Source organism: Charadrius vociferus, unplaced genomic scaffold (genome assembly GCF_000708025.1).
Source record: "Charadrius vociferus isolate BGI_N301 unplaced genomic scaffold, ASM70802v2 scaffold15, whole genome shotgun sequence".
Taxonomy (NCBI): domain Eukaryota; kingdom Metazoa; phylum Chordata; class Aves; order Charadriiformes; family Charadriidae; genus Charadrius; species Charadrius vociferus.
Window position 1 is genome coordinate 4083961 of NW_009650064.1, and position 27217 is coordinate 4111177.

At 38.3% G+C, this 27217-nt stretch overlaps 1 protein-coding gene across 1 annotated transcript in view; it reads left to right on the forward strand.

Moving 5' to 3' along the window:
• Positions 1–27217, forward strand: part of RGS22 (regulator of G-protein signaling 22) — an 81343-nt gene that overhangs the window by 28603 nt on the left and 25523 nt on the right. Inside the window, exons 12-20 of the mRNA XM_009891915.1 lie at positions 3426–3551; positions 5123–5224; positions 11909–12103; positions 16380–16472; positions 16990–17150; positions 20317–20479; positions 21097–21255; positions 23069–23131; positions 25141–25302. Of these exons, the coding sequence (XP_009890217.1) occupies positions 3426–3551; positions 5123–5224; positions 11909–12103; positions 16380–16472; positions 16990–17150; positions 20317–20479; positions 21097–21255; positions 23069–23131; positions 25141–25302 (1224 nt within the window). The remainder of the gene's footprint in view (positions 1–3425; positions 3552–5122; positions 5225–11908; positions 12104–16379; positions 16473–16989; positions 17151–20316; positions 20480–21096; positions 21256–23068; positions 23132–25140; positions 25303–27217) is intronic.

Consider the following 27217-nt stretch of genomic DNA (forward strand, 5'->3'; position numbering starts at 1 on the left):
TCACAGCAGGAAGGGGAACCAGAAGCAGCTGCTTCTTACAGAGATCCATTCTGGCTTCACAAGGTGTGCTAATGATCCAGGAGTAGCTGTAGGTCAGGCAGACAGGATTCTAACTTTGCAGGTTTTCCAGCCCTATGGAGTTCAGCACTTGAAGAAAACTATGACCTGGCACCCATGAACCTCACAGCTGATGGACCATTCCTTGCTGCTTTTTTTGTTCTTCTTTTTTTTTTTTTTTTTGTGAGAAATGTGTACTTTTGAATCTTCCACTGAGTTTCACTGTGCTTGCAAGAGCTTAGAAAGAGCAGCAACTCTGAATTTGTGAGGGCACTCTGAATGCAACTGGTGTCTCCAAAAAGTCATAGTGTGATTTTGTTCAAAATAAGTTAGTGATGGTGTGGCAGAATGCCCCCTTTCTCTCCTAGTCTGGGTGATTGTATCTGTCTTACAGTGACCTTCTTCAGGTAATCTTAATAAAGATTCACAAAATATGTTCACATCCTCTTCACCTGACATCCTCTGTAATTTTGTACAAAGTGCGTGTAACATTTCTACCTGTTAAAAATGTAATTTTTAAGCTATAGAGGTTATAAAGGTGTGCTGAAAAATCTTGCAATATATTCAGAGAAGCTTTTGCAATTTGCTGTTTTACATATTGTGATTGACAAGGAAAAATAGTCCTGACAACTCTTGAATGTTTTTGAGTAGTTAATAAGAACATGTTAAGAAAACACAAAGATGGAAAAATAATCAGAATTGCCCTATATTTCTGTTATGTCTTTTAGAAAAGTAGAACAAGCTCACCAACAACTTCATTAAAACTAGATACACCAAATTCCTCTTTGAAGAGATTATCAAAATTACCACCTACCCTGCCACCAAGTCAGAGCCCCCAAAGGGATGACATTTCTAGCAGTAGAAAGTGGTAAGTACCAAAGTCCCTTATACATCTTTTTGCACATCAATATACCTCAAATATTTATGAAAAGCTTTTAGATCCTACTGTTTTCATGAATGCTTTTCTTTAATATAATCAGCTGCTTAGTGAAGCATTGTTATGGTACGGATTGTGTGCATGGAGAGTTCCTCCCTGCCTGATTAGTTTCTCATTTGTTTGTGCCACAACACAAAAGGGTTTATTTCTCCAATTACAGGTGTTTTACCTTCTCTTGTATAATTGTTGATATTATCTACATACATTTCTATTCTTTTAACCTGTCTCAAGCACTTGCCCTCAAAGATATGCTGTTGCAGTGATTTCCACAGGGCCACATGTAAAAGTATTCCTCTACATTTTTTGCATTTATTATAAATTTGAACTCCATGTACTTTTTCCTCTACTATTCCCTATGTCATTCTACCTCTCTGATGCCCCTTCTCAGCTGTTTATTTTATAAGCAGTCCTACTTCTTTCTTAAATAGGTATTGAAAATTTTGTTTGTTTGTGGTTCTAGGCTAAAGTCAGCGAGAAGAGATATGACTCATTGCTTAGCTTTGGATGACAGCAAAGACTCAAAATACCAGGGTCACAGAAAGTACACCTATGCTGAGCTGCTCCCGGTAAGTAGTCCTTGAAAATTTTAGTTGTCTTGAATCATGGGTTAAAACACTCTATTCTGTAGTATCAAAGGGGAAGTAGTCAATGATGGGGAGCAATTGGTTTGATTATGTGAATGTCAATGCCATACACAGAGGTACAATTAGAATGTCAGTATTTTCTGTGTGGTATCTGTCACCTATTTGATAGGAAATCATGGCTCATAGAGAGGTTTATTTTCACTACAAAGTGTTGATCTTCTCCATGTGACTGTGTGTTCAGTAGGCTATTATGGAAAACTCATTGAATAAATACTTCAGTGGAATTGTTGCCTAGGAAAGTATACCAGACTTACAGTGAAAACTGAATCTGTCCTAGAAAGTCATTAAAATAGTAACATTCATAAGAGGAAAATGCTTCACTTACTTACACAATTCCTCTTTATTGCTTGTGTACTTCATTCTTTGTTGAATTATTGCCTGCTAAGCAGACCCTCAATCCAGCAAACCTCAGGAGGGACAGGCTGCACAGAAGAGCCTTTTCTCAATAATGGTTAAAATGCTGACAAATCGAACACATGAGATGTCAAGATTTGGCAATTTAAAATATATCTGAAACTTTTCATGTTTGTGGAATGGCCTTGAAACAGCCTGCTGTTTCACTGAGGTATTGATACCCATGGCCTCACAACTAAAAAAAACCAATGTGTTATGAAAGCTGTGCCTGTTTAGGTATGCATGGAGTTTGCTGATCACTTGTTTTTCACATCAAAATCATACCTCGTTTATTTTTTCACTATGATCATTTTACTTTGTTAATTTTGACAGAAAAAAAGGCTAGTCTTTGCAATTAGGGGACATTTGCAGTCAGAAACTTATGTTAAGGAAATGTTCACACCATGAACTATTATATGCCTTTATCATGCAGAGTTTCCCTCTGGCTGAGGGAGGAAAATACTATCCATTTACACTTACAGGGCTAGACTGGAATGTACAGTCAGGACCCCACAATTTGCCATCACAAATATGATACAAATGGGAATGTGGGGATCCATAGTTTAACTTCATACTGAGGAGTGGAATCTTCCTGCTCTGCTTCAGACCGTCTGGCTTTCTCCTGCCCTTCTCCATCCCTGTTATTGTTTGGAAAGAATCTAGTTGTCACCCACCACACTCATTTGCTCCCCCTTCTGCTACCAGAGATGGCAAGTCAGCAAAAGTTTCTTTTTTGTGAACATCAGAAGCTAATTCATTAGTTAGTACCCTCCTCTGGTTTCTTGGTGAGCTTTGTCAAAATGGATGTATTCTTCCCCAAACGCTCCATGGGCTAGCCACAGTAAAGGGCATGGGTTTCCTCTCCCCTAAGATGCTCTTGATTTTGATGCTGATGTCAGTGGTGTAACCCCAGGAGACATATCTTCTGTTCCACAACAGTTAATTGTTTTGAGGCTTGACCAAATACCCACCTGTTAACTTCTCTTGGTTCAAACAACAGTAGCCTGAGTTGAGACAACTTTTGACAGCTAAGCGATATGATTTAGTATCATTGGAATTCCCCCTATTTGGAGCTAAGGAGTTAATGACAGAATTAAGGTCTGGTTTGTTTTCCTGTTTCAAGTATTGAGGAACCACCTAAGGGAGGCTATGGTCATTTTGCTACTCTGCATGCCTTCAGTCATCAGACTTATTCCACTGGATGTGAATATTTAGTGGGAAAATGGTATGGAGAGCTATGATCAATTGCATATGTAGTAGAAAATGGAGTGTAGTTTCTTGGGATGAAGACACTAATTGAACACACTGCATGGCCCTTCATTGCAGTGTACTGACATTTGAAAATAATGAAAGCCTATTATTCCTTGCTGTATAACTATATTTTATTTGTCCAGGGGAAAAGTGCTGCTGGCAGTGTTGTCTTAGGGGGATCAAGAATGGAAAGCATGCTGCAGTCTCTTTATTTGGAGAACAGAGCAGGCTACTACTTCACACACTTCTGTGAGAAGTCAGGGAATAAGGTATGAGCATTTTCCTACCCTGTGATAATTTAGTCCACAATTGACTGAATGCCAAGTTATAGAGGGCAGCCAGACTAAAAAAAAAAAAATGGAGAAAGAAAGATTGATGACTGGATGAATTATTACTTGTGAGACTCCAATCCCTCAACAACAATAAACTGTTCATGTGTATATTCAAACTAATGACAGGTCTTTACCAAGCTGTCAGATCCTAACTGTCTCAAACCTATCAGAAATCTGATTGTGCCATCAGGGATAAAAAAAGACTAATCGTTTTTAAAAACTAGCCTTTAACTTGGCAGAAAAAATGAGGTCTTAACCCACAAAAACATTTTTTAAAAAGATGGAAAATCCACTATGCTATTACTCATGATAATCTGCCTCCTTCTTACTTGTTGGGTTAGTGATGTCCAAAATCTCCAATGTTTTAAAAACGTTCTTCTGCTTCCACGAAGCTTCTTGTATTTCTGAGAAACATAACACTATTTCTTGTCTTCAGTCAGCAGATCCATCATTCATTGCTGGGTGTAAATTGAGGATTGGTTGGAACAAGTTATGAATCTGAGTCACTGTTTAGTGGCTTTGCAGAAAAATTGAGTCTTTAGGGGAGATTTGAATGCAATCAACATGGACATCTGTTTCACCACTGGCACAACCCAGAATCCAGCAGCAGTAGCTGGAAATGCCTTTGGCTACCAGAAGGCAAGAGCCAATGTTTCCAAAGCTAAATACCTTCAGCTAAAAATGTTAAATGTATATAGACAGAAATCTAAATAAAAGTAACTTATTTTTTCATTGGAGATACGCACCCACCCACATGTCCTCTAGCCTTTGCAGGTGCCAGACTCCTTTGAAAATTATTTCCTTAAGGTTTTGTCTACAACTGTGGAGCCTATTTCACTCATATGCCAGGTCTGGCAGGCTACAGTTTGTGGAGCAAAGTTCCCTGCCCCTATCTTTTTGGAACACTTTCTTTATTCTCCAGTGATGGGGGTTTCAGGGTATTTTTAAGATCCAAACCCCGTAAGCACATGACTAAACCAGAAGACTTGGGGAAAGATCTATACTCCTTCTTCTGAAAGATCTTTGATGTTTGTTTGAATTTATGAAACGAGGCCAATATTCTGTGCCTTAGAAATGCATGTAATAAAAATGTAATGATAGTCCCAGTAACATTAGTCAAGTACACAATATTTAATTGTTTTGGTTATTGCTGCAAAATGCTATTTCACCATGGCACAAATTCTGCATGTCCATTATCAGCATTTCTTCTTTAGTACTGGCTTTATGCCACTGAAATGTGGTTAGTCTTCAAATGTTAACTAGTATGTTAACAATTTTAATGGCCAATTATGCATAAAGAATACAATAAAAGATACAGTATCACAGTGACGATGCCATTAAATATGTTGTCCTTCTGCCAGTATGCAACAGGAGATTAAATCCGTCTTAAATTGTGCTTGATTTATGATGACTCCAAGGAGCTAAACAATTACTTGCATTGAAAAGTCAACCTTTTATAAAGCTGTGATATTTGGGTAGCAATAACTTACAATATTTTTCATCTCTAGTTGTGGAAGAACAGTGCGTACTTTTGGTTTGACCTACAGGCTTATCATCAGCTTTTCTACCAAGAAACTGTTCATCCTTTTAAAATACGCAAGCAAGCTCAAGTAAGTTGTAAATAATGTGTTTTCCCTTCACAAATACATTTGTTCATTCCTCTCACAAATACATTTGTTCAGTGTAAAGACTGAAAAGAAGATAGAAAGTAGAAAAGTTTCCAAATCTTGACAACCCACACCAAAGTAAATCTGGGTTGTGGACAATAAAAGAACCTCTTTGGATTGTTTCCATGGAATTTCTTTACTTAAATGTTGAACATGCATAGATTGATTTCTAGGCTCTGTTGCCTGTTCCCAGTTTTATCTATTAAACTCAGTTTGCCTAATCTCCCCTTTGCTACTCTGTGTCATATTTGGAAACTGTCTGCTTAGTGTTAACATCAGAGATAATATTTTTTCTAAATCATCTAATTGTGCTCTACCTTTCCTTCCATCTCCTGTGTGGGTTACAATTGCAAGTCTCACAGTCCAGACCCCCATGAAAATGGATCTTTCAGTTGTCAGTCCCATTTTTCTTTTACTGATTGTCAGCGCATCATTAAGCTCTTTTCGCAGTTGTCATTCCCCCATTTGATCTTTAGACCCTCATTTACTGTCAAGCGGAACTGATATTTCCTATAAACGAGCATTCTTAATTAAGCATGCACTTTAAGTCAGGGAATAAAACAAAAGTGAACTGGTTCACCACATGGGTGCTGATGGCTGTCACCAACTGCAGAATAGTCCAATACTGCCAGGGAAGGAGGCTGCAGCAGTGTGATATAATTAGAAGAACTCCAAGCAACTTTTAAAATCACTTTGTGAAACTTTGTTCTGTTTTTCCTCTGTAAAACCTTGTGTTGGAGTATATCCTATCTGCATATTTCAATATATGCTGTAATAGAGCAAAGCTACTTCACATGTTGTTGGAACAAGTATCTGTAGAGGGGAGTGGAGAATAATCTCTGTTTACAGCTTATGTTACTGAGCATCTGGACTTCCTTGAATTTGTCTTCTTTTCCTACTTGGAGGTTTTACTGACAGAATTTTGCATATTTGTCCAGAATTCTCACCTGAATTGTGTTATTTGCACAGAAACTCCACGCAGAGGCCAAGGCACCGATTCCTCCCTCTTTTCTGTCACACACTGGCTAACTTGAACTGCTACTAGGGTAGTTGTTTTCCCCTCCAGCTCTACTAACAGGCTGAGAGCAACTGACTGTACCCATCAGGCTGACTGTCTCCCGTACCTACGCAGGCCTGTGTGTGGCTAGGGACCCCGCTCACAACAGGCGTGCAAGTGAACCGTATCTAGACTGTATCTTTACTTTCCTATACGTTTTGTTGCAGGCCAAGTCTTAGGTCGTGGTCTGTGGTAGTTTTCAATTTGGTTTCATTTCACACCAGTTTACACTTTCTGCAGTGGTTGCATGGCTGAAAATTATGGTCCAGGTCATTTTCTACTTTTCTTATCTTATTTCCACTGCTGGCCTGGTGGTGACAGCATAACATCGTACAATCAGTGTTACCAGGCAATTGCGGAGAGCTACATACACATAGCCATTAAAGTAAATACATCAAAACGAAATATGTGAAACTGTTCCATTAGCATAACTAACAGCTGAAATGTAACATAACAAATCAACACATGTGCTGCAACATTTGGTATCATTCTCAAGCTTGCCTTTTAAGGCTGCACAAAAATTATTCTTGTTTTCATTGGAACATGGTAAAGAGTCAAGCTGCATCCAATCTACAGGGTTTGCTTATGGAAGAGATGGCTTCCCAAATTCTGTGCTCACCTTTGGCACAATAAGATAGTCATTCCAAATACTCCTAAGAGAATGTGGATCAGATTTGCACAACACATCGTCATATATATTTTGCTATTTATTACAGAAAGAGACATCCAAAGTATTCTGTATGTGTTCTGCCTGCTTCCTGTTAGAAACAAGAGCAAACCTGGATTGCTGTCTATCTGCTACTCATTGTTTCATTTGTTAGGCATTTTTATCTCAGCTTTATGACAGAGTAAGAAAATGCATTCCAAGGTGTATATTCATTCATCCAGGGAAAGAAATTACAATGAGAATGAAGTCTGATGAACAAGAAAAATGATGAGTACCGGTAATCATCCAGGAACATATACGGTTATTCATTATAAACATACATACAGAAGTGTAAAATAAATTGAGAAAGAAAAGCAATAAAGAAATACATATTGTAGTTTTTGATTAAAAAATAGTTATTTAGAGTTAGGAAAGCTAATACAGTTATGGGAAGTACAATATTTTAACACTAGAATCAATTTAGATAAAGGGAGTTATCATTACTGTGAACTTTTAGGGTCAGTCACAAGATTTATGTGAGTGGAAAGTGATGATAGGGGTTAAGGCAGTTCAGCCTTTCCATTTAAGACCAGCCAGCGCATTGTATTCTTCCATCATATGATCCTGTCAAGCAGCTGCACAAGCCCCTCATTTAGATCAGAACAGTATCCATGCCTTTGGGCAGCAATACAAAGCATTTGGACTTAAATCTTTTTCATGTTTCTTGCTTCACTCTAGTCATTATGAGAGTGCCTACCAAGGCCTTCTCATTTGGGGATGAATTCACACCAAAAGCCTTGAACAATCCCTGATTTGGAAAGTCATAAATAAGGACAAAGTCTTAATCTGAATTTCCTAAGCACTTTCTGTCTTCAGATTTGTGCCATTATGAGTAATTTCAAAATGCAAACTCTGACCAAATTTCCAGATAGGGTTTGGGGTTCAATCCATCACGTATTCTAATACATTTTCCTGCCTATGGCAGGGGGGTTGGAACTTGATGATCTTCAAGGTCCCTTCCAACCTAAACCATTCTATGATTTATAGGAAAACGTATAGCTGGCAGTTAGGAGAACTATTTGTGTTTTACAAAAGGAACAAAACATTGAATACATTAAGTATGATGTGCACTTGATGTCACATGCTTAAGATTTTTGTATGAATTTGATAACCGTTAAGTTCATTAAATGTAATTTTTCCTGTTGATCCTTTAGGAGGTTTGCAAATACAACAGTTTCACTATTCCACTGAGATTCATAAAACCACAAGGCTTCAATGACATGGGAGTCAAAAAAGGCTATGAATATTTCTTTTTAATCGATACAATGTATTTTCCCCTTATATCTTGCTGACTTCTTTGCCCACTGTTGAAAGATGTGAACACAGACACTTTTACTCTTTTTTGGCATGTCTAGAACTCTCCACAGTTGGTTTTCCTGCAGCCCTTGCATTCAAATCAGTGCAGATCTACAGATGCGTGTGGACCCTCAGCAAGGAACACAGGGATGAAAGCTCCTTCTCATTTCTCTCCTCCCTGCAAGTGCATGCATTCACTTTGTCATATTGTGATGCTTGCTATCTTTTCACTTGTTGAGTCAAATCACATAGCAATGGATTCTTACAAGAATTTAAGAAAACATCATCCCAAATCCTCAGACACTGTAAATTTGCATCCTTCAGAAGTGAAGAGGCCATAGTGGCTACAGCACTGAGGGTCTGGTCCCTTGAGTTTGGAAAAGTGCACTGCTACAGCTAGCTTAACCACCTGTAAATTTCTGCTTCGCGTGTATTACCAGCCATAACTATTGTTTCTGGAAAAAAATGTCTGTCTTTACTATAATCCAGTTTTGCATGAGAAATTATACAGGACTGGGGGCAGTTCTGCAGGTAGAGCAGCTTGCAAAGGCAGTCCCTAACATGGCAAGATATTATGACAGTGTTTATGTGAGCAGATTGTCAATAGTTTTTGGTCAAAGCTTCCTTAGCCTGGCCAATTTCTGACTCTGTAGGCTGCTATTTTTTTGTCATCTCTAAAGAAGAATAGCAAATATACTCAAGTTAACCCATTTCATACAAAATCATGGGGGAAAGCAGAGTTCCACCCAAGCAACTGGAGGAGTGTTTGTTTTGATATTGTTCTTAAAACTATGCTAAAAATGATCACCCATTTAAGGAACCAGGTTAAATGTGTGTTAAAATATTGAGGACATATTTTGGTCACTTTTCAGCAATTTACAGATCCCTTGTGTGGTTTTATGAGTCATAGCAGGTGGAGCAGTGTAGCCCTAATGATGAATAAAATGTTTAACCCCTCTTTAAAAAGACTATTTTTAAAGATACCACATCTTTATATCATTGGACTAGTCCCTTCTAATTTGGCTACTTTATATGTTAAATGTTTTGGATCAGACTAGAACATGACGTAACTGAAACTTTACTAGTATTAGGGGTCTTCAAAATAACTTCCAACTTCTGAAATCATTATGAATCTAATTAATGCCACCTCTGTCAAATTTAAATATATTTGGGGACTTGCTGAGAAGGGCATAATTTCAGAAAAATGTGGTCTTGTTCTTCAGCTAGGACTCTTTCTGTGGATGTCCTCATTCTTTGACTGTACCCTTATACTTGGGGGTCTTTACTGCACTGATAATGTGGGCTGCAATAGCCACAAACCATCTTTGTTTTCAGTTATTAGATCTATGTAGAAAATGGGTGGAATCCTACAAAGAGTACACGTATATAGTATTCATATACCTATGAATACTATATATTCATATGTATGAATATATAGTATTCATAACAAGTACTAACTGGGGGGATTATGTCAGCCATCATAGCCCTGTATTCCTCAGTGACCTGATATCAGGATAGTCTAAAAGGTCTGTTTCAAATTGTTAAGGTCCCAAATAATGGGGGTGTAGTCTGGTACAGTTGCTGTTTGAAAGAAAGAATCTAATAAATCAGAATTTCATTTAAAACAAACAGAAACATAATTATTTAATGTACTCAAACATTCTCCCACTGTGCTTGAAATCTAAACACAACACTGTTTTATTACTGATTGAACACAGAGTAAATGTATTATTTTCTTCTTTTCTACTGCTTTGTACATCTGCTAGTTACAGCTGGATTTCAGCAACATAAGGAAAATGAGAATTATCACAAACCTGCATTCTTCATTGTCAAAATTGTTTGATAATAAATAGTGAAGATGGGCTCCTCAGTGCCATCCTAGAGAGGAATTCTGATTTATGCTCCTAATCTGATCCCCTTACCATATGCTTGAAAATTAGTTGGACTTTGACAATATGAAGAAGAGAAAACATTTATAAATACATGAAATTTATTTATATTTTTTCACTTGAGCTCCTAGCTGAAGTCAGAATCATGATGTATTAGAAAGATATTCTGAAATATCTTCTTCCAAGATATTCCTGGAAGAAAGTGTTTTTCTCTGAGTTTTCAAGGTCCTTTTTCATGGCAATTTATGAAACATTTAAAAAACCCAGGAATTTTACTTAGGGGACTATTTGGAAAAAAAAAAGCCTTTGAAATAAATAAAAAAATTACTTTATGCTTCAAGAATGAGCTGCTAGGGAGAAGGAAACGTTCTCCAGGTTCAGCTTTCTTCTGTTTGTATATGTTGAATGGCAAACTCCGTGCTTCATAAAAAAGCATATTGTAATCCTTGCTTTGGTAATGATTTAGCCCTCGGTTGTACAGTGGTATCTCCTTTTCCGGATCCTGTACCATGATGGAGTCTCACCAATGTCAAAGAACTGTGCAAAAGAATCTCCACACAGAATGAAATCTTATATTTTTTCACTAATTTTAAACTTAAATTTACAAATTCTCTTTATTCAGAAGAAGTAAGACTCCTTCCCAAGTTGGCCCAGCACATATTCTGCAAAGCAACAATGCAACTTCATGAAGAATGCAGTTGCTGTAATGATTGTGTGTTATGGTTTGAGAGACCCATAACAATTTGTTGTCGTTTAGACAATCATTCTATCACCCGATGACCCCTCCCCACCCGGGAAGGGGAATCAGGGAAAAGCAAGGAAACGCGGGAGCTGAAGTATAAACAGATTTAATAGAATAAGATTAGATACTTAACATCTGAGATAATTAACAGTACTAAAGAACCGATATTGATCCCGACACCAATACAGAATATGCAAAGATTATACTCAGACAATTAAATCAGTAGGAAGCTGTGCACTCCCAGCAGTGGACAGCAAATGTCGGACACTGCGAGTGCTAGAGCTTCAGGGGGAGGGGAAGGCCTTAGGAGTCCGGCACCAGGGCACGAAGTTCTGAGGATGGCAGCCATCAAGGGAGAGAGAGAACTTCGCAGCAAACTTTCTAATTTATAGTGAATGTGATGCTGATGGTATGAAATAATCCTGTTGGCCAGCTTGGGTCAAGTACCTGGGTCTTGCTCCTCCTCACCCCTGCACCTGGCAAGCCCGAAAACACTGAGACCTTGAGAGCCATGCACCATAGCTGGCTGTAAATATTTTCACAAATTCAGACACTGGAGTCTTCTAAAAGTGCAGTCTTCCCAAGTATTAGAATAGAAATTAGTCCTGTGTCACTCAAACCAGGATATTGTGGTTATCTGAATCTAACTAAGAATTAGCCAAATATCTCCAAGCAGAAATTACATTAAGCATTATTTTATGATCTATCCATTTTAACAAGTAGGAGTAAAAATGGCAGGGAGGTCAGTTATGGCAATAACTGAATTTTGGACAAAATAGTCATATTGGTAAAAAAAAAGCAGGTGTAATTAGATATATGTTCAGAATATACAGCAGGGCAGTGGGGGCCAAATATGCATTCATTCTCTCCTTCAATGGACTGTGACCCCTGGAATGGACGATGGCTAAAAAACAGGTTTTTTTCTGGTTTATTTTAGTTCCTTTATGCAACTTACATTGCCCCATCTGCCAGTATGGACATTGGACTTCATCAGAGTAAGAAAAACATTATTTATCAGAAAATTGACCCAGCTTTTGAGGATCTTTTTGACCCAGCTGAAGAATACATCCTCACTGTTCTGCTAGAACCGTGGATGAAGATGGTGGAAGCAGACAAACACACTTATGGAAAGGTAACTGATCTGGATGACACCGTGAAAAATTCCTATGTCAGGGAAGAAAATCACAAAAGCCTTCATATGCAACCAATTTCACATTTATAGTCAGGAAGTGAGAAGTATTATGGGATGTTTTGTTCACTCACTCCTTTCTATGCTGATGACGTGGAGTAGGCTGAGCTTCCTGTGGAGAGCAGACTTCCTGTCCCAAAGGACGGTTCAGGCTTCATAGACCCCTTGGTCTGTGAGTTAGGAAAGAATCCATCCTGCTATGGCAAAACTTCCCTTTGCACTCAGGAAGTGTTATGTTTCTGCAGTCTTACCATTGATCAAAAGTAATTTTCTAATGATGGATTGCCCACAAGCCTCCTATGTTTTTAATGATAAGCACAAAATAAGCTGCGTTTCTAGTGTCAGTACAGTGATTCTTAGTCCATATTAATTATATCAAGTATTTCTTGGTGTTTAGAATTCAAGTGTAGCTACTGACTAGCATAAGAGGGAATGTGATAGTGTGATCCACCTATATTTTCCCCAAACACTTTTTAGATAGCTGCCCTGCTGTGTAAGGGCTAACTGTGCCCTGCAGGCTTCCTGAAGTAGGTCTACTCGGTTCTAATCCCAGAAAGCCTCTGAAAGCTTGAACTGAGCAGGCTCATGCAGGTCAGAGATGACTGCAGTCCTGACTCTGCTTTTGACAAATAAGAACAAGAAACGGAGGAGGCAGAGGCGGATGCTGTGGCTCTCTGCTCTTTGTATACTTACCTACAAGTTACCAGCTATAGTCCAAACTTCTAATTCCAAGTCTTTAACATCTCCCTCTTGGATATGGAAGGAGAAACTGACAACAAGGAATCAGGAGTTGGAGGGCAGGAAGTTAGTTCTTGTTCCTGGTTTTCTCCACAATGACCTTACATGAAGCATCTCAGTTTTTACAGGAAATATCATCACTTACTGCTGATAATTCTGTCAACATGTAATGAGAACATGCATGCGATGTTCCCCACAAAACATTTTTAAATCCTTTTGCAGAAGTTTTGTAATACAGTGTATTTTTGTTACTATAACATGCATGCATGTATGAACAACTAGGAGAACAGATACCTAAAATGAAAGTTGAGAATGATCTTCTAAGCCTATTTGGTGGTGGCCAGTATTAAACACTCAAGAATAGAGTAAAAGAACAGAAAAAACCTGATACAGCAGTATTTCCAGCTTCAGCACTTTGCAACTGAGGAGGTTCATGAGCGGAGGTCTTATCCACACTTTTGTGTTTGATAGTCTTTGATGAGTTTTTTTTCCCCCACGGGTTTATGTAAGTGTGTCTTGAGTTATTTTATATCTTCAGCCTCACTGTAGTAGTGGGTTCCATGGTTTAATCATGCAATAGGAGAAAGAAATGCTTATCTTTGTTTGCAAACCCCTCCCTGGTAATTTCACCTGGTGCCCTAGTTTTGTATGTCATGAGGAACAGGGAACAATTGTTATCTTGTCATATTCTCAATGTTGTTATGCTTTTATATGTTTCTGTTGTATCCCACTTCAATTCCATCTCTTTGAAACTCAAGAATCCTACACTATTTGACCTCTCCTTTTACAAAAGGCGTTCCATGCCTTTGTTAAACTTATCAGCCTCATCTGTATCTGTTGTTTTATATTCTTTTGACAAGATGCAAGCAGTACTCAAGATCTGGATGCACTAAGGATTATCCAGTGGCAGAATCATGTTTTCTGTTTTGCTCTTTGCTCCTTTCCTAATTGTTTCTATAATTCTAATTGCCTTTTGACTCCTGGTGAACTTTGAGTGGATGTGCAAAATGTAAGCTACTAGCCATCTGCAATAATTCCCAGATCTCGTTACTAAGTAATAACAACTAATGGAAAGCCCTAATTTGGAGCTCACTGGAATGACTTAATGTTTATTGTCGTTGAATTCAGCTGCGCTTTTATCATGCAGACGATAAAGCGTCCTGAAATCATGCAGCTCTTAACAGTCACTTTAATTTTTTGCTCTATGGAATCATTTTGCCAAAACTTTGTTGTCTCCTCACTCACCTCCTTTTCCAGATAATTTCTGAATGTTTAAAAAAACAACCTCAGCGCAGATCCCTGTGAGACTCCAATAGGAACCCCACCCCATAATGAAAGTTATTTATTTCTTTATTTCTTATTTTCCACCTTCTAATTAATTCACAAGGGGACCTTCCCTCTTATCCTGTGATAATTTAATTTCCTTAGGAAACTTTCAAAGTTTGAACACTGAAAAAAACTTACTAAAATGAAATATACTAATCCAAACACATCTGCAAAATATTCTTTTCACTTTTCAGCATCTTTTCTAAGCTTTCAGATAAACCATTTTTTCTAAGCTATTTTTTATAAGCTATTTCAGCTATAATTGTTTATGACCTGCAGAACACCATTTGATGGATTGATGCTTTCATTAATCTGAAATTTTATTTACTTTCTATCAGACTAGTTTTACAGTCTTTTGCAAACGTACATTTTCCATGTGTATTATCAATACTAGTTGTCTAGTATCTATAGCCAGTCCTCACTGAGTCGAGTCATTGACTCAGCCGATTATTATACATCATTTTTCTATAAAAAAGACTCTGCTTTTGAGCACTCTCTGAATACAGTGTTTTCATTGCTTCTAGTGATGGAAGAATTCCTCCAAAGAAAGAACTGAAAATACAGTTTAGCTTTAAGTTAATGCGTGCGTCAGTTTATACCTCCGTGAGTTAACTGAGGGATAATCTATTGCCCTTTCAGTTTAGGCGATGCTTTTCTTTGCAAGTGTAGTTACGTGCAGACTTCTTAGTGCCCTAATAACACAAACATCTTAATCAGAGCACGAAAAACCAGAACTAAATCCTTTTGAGTGCACAATACATGCGTTTGTGCAAAGTTATAATACACAGACATAAACCGACCTGTTCTAGGAGGCACTAGAGTCTCTTTGTACTAGGCGCAGGCTGATGCTTAGGCACACTCCTTCCCAGCACATAGACAAGGTCTGCTTTGTATTTTGTACCGTCCCTGGCTCTACTCTTCCCCTTTGTTCTACCATACAGCAGGATATATTTGGCCCATAACGAAACAAGATATTTTATCAAGAATTAGGTGAGTCCAAAATTGTTTATTTGGGACATGATCAGTAAATATCTACATTTTTTTCTTTAAACAAAACATGAAAACAGGAGAGTTCTTTTTTATTGTTTACTCTCATCCTGCCTCTATCTGCTTTCTGTTTAAACTTTATGAAAAATGTTCTGAATTATTTTCCTATTTACTTTTAAACTACATTTTCTTTTAAAGGAAAGAATACCCAAAAGCACTTTATAACAGTGGAATAGAGTTACACTGAGCCTGAAGGCATTCAGATAACACGGTGATTAGTGTGGTATTCACATTTAGACAAAAGCGTAATGAATATCAGTCTAAAAACTCTCTTCTTTCTCTTGCACATAAACTCTTGTACAATAAGACCACAGCTTTCTAATCTTTGTAATGGGCGTGCTAATCAGTATAACTCATTGGCTCAATTTTGCTAAATATCCTAAACCCTGCATTTGAATGGTTTAGTCAGCCAGGAAGGTCACCAAACTATTCCTTATGCAGTTGCCGATTTTTTGCACATAACACGGAGAACTGCTCTAGTTATATACATGAGGTTTCTAATTAAGTTTAAAAATGCCAATACTTCATGAATTCTAATCGTGCACAATTTATTCTTTTAAGGCATTACCTGGTATAAAACTAAGGAAGGGGACAAGTCCGAAAGTTTTCACATTTATTGTTTAGATATCATAGCATCTTTCTTGTCTTAAATTTCCATATCTGGAAATCTGTGGCACTCTATCTTTTTGACATTTCCCACTGAGAGTCATAGTTTTAAGACCTGTTTTTCGGCTTCTCAGTGGTATTTTGACACACAATTTGCTGGTATAGGCAATCAGGTAAGTCTGACACAATATACACAATATAATTTAGCAATTTTTTTAAATACAAAGTTCTTTTCTTAAAGATACAGTTAGGTTATTTAGTGGTGTTCTGCAGAAATCTATATGTGATCCTACACAGATCTGAAAATTTTGTTCTGCCAGAGCTTTTAACTGAATTGATTGTCACAAGGATGTGGCTTCTAGTGTCTTCTAAACATCAGTCTCGTTACTGGCAAATGTATTCTTTTTTCTCTTTCTATCCACTGTCACTGGCAAGGTGCCCGTCCAGTTCTCCATCTTTCTATAATGTGTACTGTAGGGATGACATAAGATATTTTTATTAGGTGGAGTTGGTGGAAGAAACTCGACAGCTGGACTCCGTGTACTTTAGAAAGCTCCAGGCTTTGCATCAAGAGAGTGGTTCCAAGAAGGATGAGGTAAGACAAGTACCTACTAACAAAAGCAAACTCTTTTTATATCAGAGAGGGTTAACACTTTGCGTATCAGCAAAGACCGACTACACCCCAGTTTGGAGAACCAAGTGGTCCAATTTCTATGATTCATTTTGGGGAATGATTGACAGCCATTGTGTTAATTACCAATACAGGTATTCTGTCAGTTATATCAATGTCAGACCACTGTATGATTGGAGTCAATGAGATAGTTTCCACTGAAGTCTGTGGAATGTATTTTGGGCCCTTAATCTTGAGCAAATACCTCAATTTCAAGTAAATTACAGGTATATATTGGTTTATTTGATTATGGAATCTGCACACACTGGTATGTTTAAAGCAAACATAAAACTAAAGGTGATTAAGAGCTGGAGCCTTAACTCAATTTATTTTCTTAGCAGTCAAAAAGAGTCAGAAGTTATCTAATGCAAGGATTATTAGACTGAGCAAAATACAGGCATGAAAAAAGCAGTTATGCAAGTGAAGTAATTTCTTCCCTCAGAGTACTGTTGCTGACAGTGGTCTGCCATCCTGCCCTGATGCTCTCAAAGAAGACTTGTGTCAAGTTCCGAAAGAATTGGCATATCCTCAACTATCTGACCTGATCCACGACAAAGAGAAGTTACAACAGTTCTGGACTTTTCTTAATGAGCATTCTGCTGGGTACATTTTTTCATTATTATTATTTTACCCATTTCTAAGTTCAGAAGAAATGTTTGGTGGGGATCATGGCTATCTCAGTGTTCACAGATTTTAGTCTTTTTAAAAATGTGCTTGTATATTTATGAAATACACAGGCACACCATTCAGAAAACTGAATTGTCTTAACATTTTGGGAGTAAAAATTCTCCTGTTATAACATGTTTGTATTACAGTTCTGCTTTCAGTTTCTGCTTTGATTAGTGGCAAACCCCTGAATAGAGCAATTAGCCTATAATGAGTAAAAATTTCTCTTTTTTAGTACAGATTCAATTTAGTACATTTTAAAAATTAAAGCTGGATGTTATAAAAATGTACAAATAGAACACAGCCACATTGTTCTCACAGTGTGAGAGCAACCACAGTTTTGGGTTTGCACTGATCTGAACAGAATTAAGTACCAGCTCATAGCAGATACAGTTTATGCAGGGTTTTTGAAAAAGTGAGCCCATTTGTTTAAAAATGAAGATCTAAACAGAAGTTCTAGCAGAAGTAAATGTGAGTTTGCCACCTTCTTTTTCTTTTTTTTTTTCCCAAGCCCCACACTAATCTCTATACTGTTTTTAAGAAAAGGCAAATATGCTTTTAAAGTAACTGCTAGCAAGTCCTTAAATTGTCACTTCCCCCCTTTAAACTGGGTTCCCATGAGCTGATGCTTTGCGTATTGCCTATTGCTTCTAGTCAGGCACTGTTATCATTTTCGATTGGGTATTTGTCAGCTTTTTCAAGAGTCCAGAGGTGGACATCTAGCACAGGATTTCTCTGGCCAAGACTCAGTGTCATCACTTCTGCTTATCATCATAGGTTCCCTTTGTAGTCAGAGAGAGAAATACACACTTCTGCACACAATTCTTCTAATTCTGAACATAACATCTAAAACCAGTTTGGATGGATCATTCCTAAAGATGGCTATTTCTTCTCACTGAGCATGAAAAGACTGTAGGTAATGAGTTCAGATGGAGATTCTTATGCTGTGGGTGCCTATGGTCAAGTGACTTCTGAGTTAGCTGTCTAGAGCAATGGTGTCCAAACTTTTTTGATCGTGCACCCCATCAGTAAAAAATTTTTGAACACGCACCCTCAAGACATGTATAATTATTTTTTTATAAATTATATACATGTGCTACTGAAGTTCTAATATTTTCTTCCTGCCCCCAATGAATCATCTCGCAACACTCCCTGGGGTGTGCACACCCCACTTTGGAGTTGACTGGTGTAGAGTTCCTCTCTAACTGGGGAAATAATAGGAATCGCTAGAGAACAGGCCACTGGCTAGGCTGGGATTCTGGATAGGTATGCTGAATTGCTTCTGGGATTTGCTGCCTCTCTATTAACCACAGAATAGTCCCATCTTAAGTGATAGAGCCAGGCAGAAAATGTTTAATTTATGGAGAAATTTTCTTTTGTAAAAATTCATAATGAAGAAAAACATTTGAAGAAGTCTCACAAAACAGTGTTTTAGAGCTGGGTCCAGCCCTAGTAACTCTGAAGTCCAGCTGGCATGCTACAGTAAAGATGTTTAATGGTACTATAAGCTGAAGGGATCCTAGAACTAATGCGGTCTGGAAATTTTCAGAAAAAAATAACGAATATGTCATTTGTCTCTTCATCAATATTTATGGTTCTGTTATTGCCCAATTGTAAGTGACCCAAGTTTCAGTAAGGACAGGCTGCTGAGTACCTGGGCACAAATTCTGGTAAGAAACTAAATAAAGTTCCATTAATTAATATTTTGTTAAATATATAGGATATTTGCACAAAATTGCTGGACAATTCGTGTTACTCTGGGTTAGTGGGTTATGACTTGTTAGTCTTGCTAGACTAACTGACTATGTACATGCTCCTGATCTGCTGCAATGAAAAATTAGAGTATGCTACTATAAGCCACCACTGTAAACGGTTTAACCTAACACACTTTAAGATTATATATTTTGCTTTTTAAATAAGATGGACATATTTGATCAGTTGTCATAGGCAGATGCCAAGGAGTAACTCTATAAACCACAGTAACTTGGATTGCTTGCATTTCAGTGAACTTATTCATGTTGTGATGAACTAGCAAATGAAAGAATTTCAGTCTCAATAGAACTTAGGTCTGTAAGAGTCTCAAAAGATTTTTGAAAGGGGGACATCTGTTCTTAAATCAGTTGGACGCTTTTGAAAGTTTTACTCATAGATTAATGCTTTGAAAAAGCCAGTTATTAACTGAATGGAAAAGTGAAATAGATTTGTCTGAATTTGATGTTTCATATTTCCTGCTGCAAATACAGTGAATGCCCTCATTAAAATGTTCACAAAACTTCAGCTAATAATATACTATCAGAAAACCGTCATATAAATTAAACTGAAATTGTACATATGTCACTTATTCTGTCCTGTTTTTAAGGACTAAAACCAATATATCTTCCACTAAAGAAAACTTAAATTGATAGTATACTCTCAAATGATTATGAACAATATATAGATCAGGAGTTGCACATGGAGATTATTTGTCACTTACTATGAATAATGAAATAACTAGTAGAATCGGTAATTTATGAAAAAGCAGCCCACAAAAGGCCCTAGAAACAAAATTCTTCATAAATTGTTTTTGTCTGCTTGACTGCAGACTGACTTAAGCTCTAGCACGTCACATGGGGTAGGAAGGGGGTGATTTCTGGTGCTGATGTTCCCAGCTGTCATCCCTGCTTCTTTCTCAGGCGACACAACGAGGAGGCAGAACAGAGGGTGTCGACTCATCTCTCGGTGGCTTACAGCCTCAGCGCTGCTTCAAATTCTCATCTGTTTCATTTTTCGTTCTCTCTGTGAGCTCTGCACTGTGGCTCTGGTTCACACTCCCTGCTGGATTTAGCAGCAGCACATTGAGAAGGTTACTCCTTTCAAGGGTACCCCAGAAAGGACCCTAAATGAGATCCTGAAGATGTGTTTTTGATCTGCTTGTTCAGCAAGTGCCATGGTACTTTGCCAGATGGTACTAGCAAAGAAAAAATGACATAAAATTTCAGTCCAATCTGACCTGGTATTTAGGACTTGAACACTTCAGTGGCTTGTGGTTAAACTAATAACTCCCTAGAATGTTGATGAAATTAACTCAATATTGTAATAACATTCTGTTTAAATTTGTTTGTAGCATGGATCTCATGTGCTGGCTAGATATTGAACAGTTTAGAAAGATGCTCCACGAGGATAAAGAAAAAAGGGAGGAAAAATCTAAGGACATTACAAACAAGTACTTAAATAAAAAATACTTCTTTGGACCCAACAGCCCAGCTACCAGAGAACAACAAGAACAGGTACCAGTTACAAAACTGTTCGTAAAGAACAAACACACTGAATGTGACTGAGATAAAAGTTCATAAGCAGCTTTACTCCAGCTTTTCCCCAAGCTCTCTCCTCAAATCTTGCCTATATTTTTGGCCAGAAATCTGGATCTGTTCCGGTTGTGGGGACCCTCTCCTTCTTGTTCAGGCTCTTTCTCTCCCGTCCTTACAGAATACCTCTCTTAAACCCTGATCTTAGGCTGCAGCCAGAGCATGCACAACACATCTCAGAAAACGTGTAAAAAATGGCTTTCAGGCAGAGTGACTTGTTCCAGCTTTCTATTTTAGTAAGTCAGTAAAGCCACAGACAGCAAGTCTGAGCTGTGGTACTCTGATATATCTTGATACTTAGGAAATTTACTCGGTCAAGCTGGGATATTATTTGCTGGAGTCTGTATTCTATTATAGGTAGGAACAAATGTAATCTGTACCCTTTTATGAAAAGTACATGTGAGCCTTGGGTAAGCATGCATTAAATGCTTTGCTTACGGTTAAGCTCATGATTTGCTAAATCAAGGATGTAGAGAGATAAAGGACTTTTGGTATACACAAAAGTTTATGTCATGTGTTATTGTATTTGGATTGCTTAGCTAATGCATTCAGGTGGAGGATGGGGACAAATCCTTCATGATCAACTTTCGGCAGCGGTTCTGCTAGAAATTCAGCAATGCGTCCAGAAGAGATTAGAAAAACAATGGCTGCCATTGTTCCTGGCAGATGAGCACCATGGGGCGGAGGGACAAGCAAAGGTAATTTTTTAACAACAGCAACACATCCAGGCATTGTTTTTTGTTTGGCTCATAATGTACCATTGGGATAAAATGCTTCAGAGGAAAAGCAGCCCACAACTCACATTCAGTTTACATTGAAAGACACTCTAGCATGTACAGGTTGAAGCATTTAGCTTGATAATTGTGAAGGCAGTTCCTCTGAAGGATTAGTCTGGCTGACAGTATTTTTGTTAGATCCTAAATCTGAAGGAGCTGGTGTTAGCTCTGCTGCCAGCCAGGCTGCCAGGGGAGTAAACTAATCTTTGCTGTAGTGCTGCAGTCTCTCTATGCCATTCTACCCTAGCCATACACTTGCACACAGAAGAAATGCTGCTTTGTGTAAAGGATTTGCCCAAGGAGACAAGAACACAAGCAAATGAGTGGGCTTCCCATGCTGTATTCTCTCTCTCTCTCTCTTACTCTGTCCCTGTTCTCCCATCTGGAGCTGCAGTGCCTGTAGAAATTACTTCAGGACTTGTGAAATTCTGTTGAGTGGGGAGGTTAACTGCTACAAGCCTTGTTTTCAATTGGTTACTTCAGAAAGTTGCCAGAAAACTGGGAATGAGAACCCTTTCACCTCCTGCTAGATCATTAGAAAGACTGGGGAATGGGCAGAGCAAACATATGCCTTTTATGAGAGTGCCTCTGTGACTGACATCTGTGTAGGGAGATTATCCTGCTGGTGACAGGTGCAAAAAGACTTGTTTTTTTGCGCTTCCACAAAAGCTCTGAAATGCGAATGTCATAGCAGAAGGAAACTTGACAGTTTGACCAAGCAGACACGTAGGTAGTCTGCATTGATTCATAAAACTTGTTTTCAATGATCTTTTTAACATCAAGAAGGTTGTCACAAGTGCAGTTGAACTGGATCCTTTTCATTGATCCAGAGCACTAGCAATCTGAAAATCGTAGGTTCTGATAAGGCGAATTGTAATTTTAATAATGATTATGTTACAACAAAATTTTGTAACCCTCTGCCCTTTTTTAGCTGAAATCTGCTTCCTTTACGAGCTGTGGCACAAAACCATGTGATAAGGCTAAGTTGCTTCTAGGTCTGGAAGCCAGCTCATGCCTCTTCTTGCACCTGCTGCACTGTGCTGGCAGGGAGATTAGCCCATGCAGTTTGGAAAACGCTTTATTTGACTCTAATAAACAGTTTACAGGAAATGCATACTTCTAATGAGCTTTTAGTCTTTTCCTAACTCCATTTATGTCTGACTGCTCTTTTCCATTTCTTACTGCAAATTCAGAGGATGAAAAGGTCCTTTGAAGAACGTATTTTAGAAGAAATGAAACCAGATGACATTCTCCACTTGGCTTCATATTTCACAGTGACCAAACACTGTGGGCATGCTATGTAGTCCCTATTCAGAAAATCTGCCCTTGATTTGAGGTGTATTTTTGCTACAAAGAAACTGCAGGATCAAGACTGTGTTTCTGATACAGCTGTCCAAAGGAACTCAAAACATTTCATACAAAAAAAGAAGTTATAGCCCAAAATCTGTTCCCTACATAAGTGGTCACTCAGAACATCATGGGTAAGGTAAACCAGTGGAAAAGCGCAATTTGACTGCCATTGCCTCTTGTCTTCTCTAACTCCCCAGTCTTAATGAGCATGTGCTCATTAACAGCTGAACAAGCAATGGTGTTCAGTGTGGGTCAACGTTTCAGAATTAAAGGTCCAAATGAAGATATATCAACTATTCTACCACTGTGGTCTCAATCATTAGAGGGCTGAACATGAAACAGGAAGAGTTAAAAAATACAATGATAATCTTTTGTTCAACCGTAGACAAGGGACATAACTGAAGATCTTCCATGCCAAAAACAGGAGAAGACAACCAGGATGTGGAAGGCAAGTGAACTTTACTGTGTCTGTTGTGTCTGCAGTTTCACTGTCTTTTCTGTTCAGACCTTGCACATCCTTCACAATTTCCCTGCTGACAGTGTGAGGCCTGAATGTAATGCTGTCAAAAGCAAGCATGATTGTATTGGCTACAGTGGACTGATTACTCACATTACTGGTGAATTTAGATCCCTGCTGGATGTTCACGGTAAATTTCTCTCTCTTCCTGGCTGGAGAGGTCATACTTCAAAAAAACATTTCTCTTGTCCTGGGTTTTGGAGCACTCTTAACCCTCCTTAAACTGGTATTGTACCTTTAATTCACATTTATCTGTATTTTTCATGCAGTGGACTTATTGGGACAAGCTGTTCATTCCAGCATCTGCTAGTTTATTTATTATTGCGAGTGGATTACGTGCAGACACAAAAGGGAATGTGAAGTATGCAGTGGAGTGGGCAGGTTTAATCATATCTCACAGTATCTGTTTCATTTAGAATTGTATTTTAATCTTACAGCACTGAGATAATATCATTTTTAAACATCTTAAACCTTTGTAATAATACATTTCATCAGATGTTTGCCAGTTTTTTCCTCTTGAAGAGCAATGAACTCTTTGTGATTGCCAACATACAAGTTGTGTACATTTATTCAGTTGAACTTTTATTGTCTGTTGAAATCAAACTGGAGACCCGGTCACCAATTATCCATGCAAACCATTAGCTCGAAAGAGATCCAAAGTGCATGTGGGTTCTGTTAACCGAGTTTTCCCTTTGTTTGTCAAGAAGATGGTTATTGTCCATGTTCTGCTTCAAGGTTGTTGACCCATAAAATAAGTAATGTTCGTATATTAGTATAGGGATAGGAACAATGTTTTGTTCTTCCCTTCATGAATATGCCCAGAAATAATTTTTCCCCAAAGTTGCCTAAATCCGGGTCACAGGGGATAGAACACGTTTGGAGAATTGGAGGAGGGCTGAGAAGATGCCATCTTACTGTCTAAGTTGAGCCGACTTTATTTTAACCAAAGGACCCTGTGGACAGCCACCACCCACCCCCTCTCAAGGGTGGGCTCTCACCCCTGGCAGACTCTGCGGCAGGACACTAAGTGTAACCCCTGTTTTTAAGAGAAGCTGCAGAAAGACCTTCAGCTTAGAATCGTTAGATTTTCAGGACTGTCCGCGACAACTAGAAGTGTTTCTGTCCCATGCTGACCATTGAACAGCACTCCATCCCTCCAGGACATCAAGAGTTTTATACCACTGTTAGAAGATAGTTTTCATTCATCCATTTGATAACAAAGCGGGGGTGTTTGGCTTGCTCCTTAGTGACAGCACAAGAACTGTTTGTTCAGGAAGGCAGACCAGCCTGAACTTCATTTCAAACAAACCGTCCCTGTATAACCATCTTTCTTTCTCCACCCTTTCCTGGCTGCCTACCGCTCTGTGCTTCGCAGCATGAGGACTTCCAAAATGTCTCGATGACTTTAAATTCTATTTTATTATTGGTAGCTATATTCCACAGAGAGCAAACTCTCCAGCTTCTGTTGGTGATCATGGCAACACATTTCAAAGCTCGTTTTGTTGGTGAGATCCCTGTCAGAAGCATTTTACAACTTTAAGCTATGTGGTTTGTCTGTTCCTTTTTCTTTGTTGTTTGTTTGCACAAAACTCAAACTGTTCTCTAGAAAAGTAGCCTGTTGCCACAATCAATAACAATAGCTGTTTCCATACTTTATAGTATGTAGTCATATGGTCTAAATCATTGTCAGTCATTTCCTCTCCCATCACGTCTTCCAAAAAATGTTGCCCAAACCAAACTGGAAAAAAAAAAAGAAAAAAGAAGGAAAGAAAGGAATGAAACCTTGCTACATTCTATTGTATCCATGTCATAAACTCATAAACTACTGAAAGTTAGGGTCAGTGCAAAGATAAGAATCAGACAGTTGACGCTAAGTGATGCCTTTGTTATTGCTTTCTGAAACACAGTTTATTTGGTGCATTTATTTTTTCTTTTGACAGCATGTGGACAATAAGTGGGTTTCTTCATCTAGTGAAATAATTGCTTTCCGCAAAGCGCTGTTGAATCCAGTGACAGCAAATCAGTTTCAACGCTTTGTGTCACTGAAAGGAGACCTACTGGAGAATGGAGTGCTCTTTTGGCAAGAGGTACAGAAGTATAAGGTACGGTGGTAAAATGGGCAATACCATTTAGTTTGTTAGCAAATGCATCTATTTCTGCATATTACAAGAATTTTAACAAGAATATCTCTAGGCATTTTCTTGTTCATAGTAAAACCTCTTTCACTGTTTAAAATGTTTTTTCTTCGATAAAAATCCTCACTTCTTAAGGGTAGCTATTTTCAATGACTTGAATGTATTATCCCTATATTTCTTTATGCTTCTTCAAACTGTAACATTTTTCTGAGCCTCTAAAGGGACACTACTAACTAGCTAATTCCCAGATTTTGGTATACATCTGTTGAGCAGTAGAAAATATGCAAGCATTAAAATGTTCATTCTGTCTTTATAGTTACATACTGTTAAATAATGGGATTATTGCTGAATTTGGTAATCCCTCAAAAATCAGAGAAAACTTTTAAATTCAATCAAATGTACAGATGTAAAGATAGTATCTACCCAAAAATCTTATATGTACAATACAGACCCCAGCTCCCCTGTGCTCTCTACAGTCACATTTGATTGCAGCTGAGGATGTGGCCAAGGTGAAACGTGATGGGGAAGTTCAGCAAAAAGGGATTGCCTCTCTGCCAAATAGCAGAATTTTTTCCCTTCATGAAATTTCTGCTATGTGGGGTGAAACACAATGGGAAAACTCTGGAGTGAGGCTTTACATCACACTGCAGCCTCCTAGTAGCATCCTGTACTGAATGCAGGGGTGCCACGGTTCTGTCACTTGTTCCTCACTCCTTTTGCCTCTGGGATATTGCTGATGCAAATGTGCTACCAGAGTCCAGAGCCTGGAGACTGGGCTCCTGTACATAGCCTGTGTGCACATGGCAGGCAGCGAGCGTGAGGTTAGTTAGCACGCTCAGAAATTAGGAGGTAAACACACTTGATGCTGCAGTAGCACTTTGAGATCCTGCTGCAGGCATGTGGGTGTATTTTCACTGCTTAATTTTATGCATTTGAATTTGGGGTCTGCTTTAGTAGTTGAAGCTCCTCTGTTTCCAGGGGGTGATCTCTCCTCACAGAGTCTCTGATCCCCAAGCAAGGAATCATCGGCTGAAATGCTCTCTGGGGCTGCTGCGGTCTCTCTCTTGGTTACAGAGCGACTAGCTTAGACTAGAAACTTGACACGAAGGCACTTGAAGTTCCCCGACATAAATCCTTCTCAAAATATTTGAAGCTTTTTCAGCTTTGTGACTCTTCATCACTACATTGTGGAGGACATGGAAACTTTCTGCAAATTAATGTGGATGTAGTTTAGACTGTTTTCTTTGTGGATCTCCTCTGTTAAGAAAGCTTTCATTGTTTTATGTCCCACCCCCTCTCCTTCTTTTATGTTAATTTTATTTGTCTTCTTATCAAGAAAAAGTACAATCTGACCATATTTCTATGTGCATGTGATTTGTCAGAGTTGGCAGTTGATGCTCTTTATAGAAGCAAAGGGCTGGAGCAGTAGGAGTATTGTGGGTCAGGCTGAACTGGAAGAATATTGCCAAAGACGTGGGCAGCACTTTGCACAGTGCATACTTGTATTGTCTGAGCCCTATCATGCCATCAGTTTAGACAGAACTCCCTTTAGGAGTCAATGACTGCATTGCTCCTCGTAACCCATCAGACTGGCGGCACATCTTGGGACAATCAAAAAACAAATTTATTTTTTTTAAACAAATATGAAGAAATATAACTCTGTGGATCATTTCCATCTGTTCCTCTATGCTCACGTCTCATCCCTCTTGATATAATATGGCTTGTTTGCCTTCCCCCCTTTAAGCTCTCTGCCTTTTCTTCTATGCTAGATGAGCAAAGGAAGCCATAATATATTCTTAGGATATATTGAATATGTTTTCATATTGCCTTACTTTCCTCATTGTAGCTGTTATCATTCTTTTTTTTCCTTCACAAAACTCAA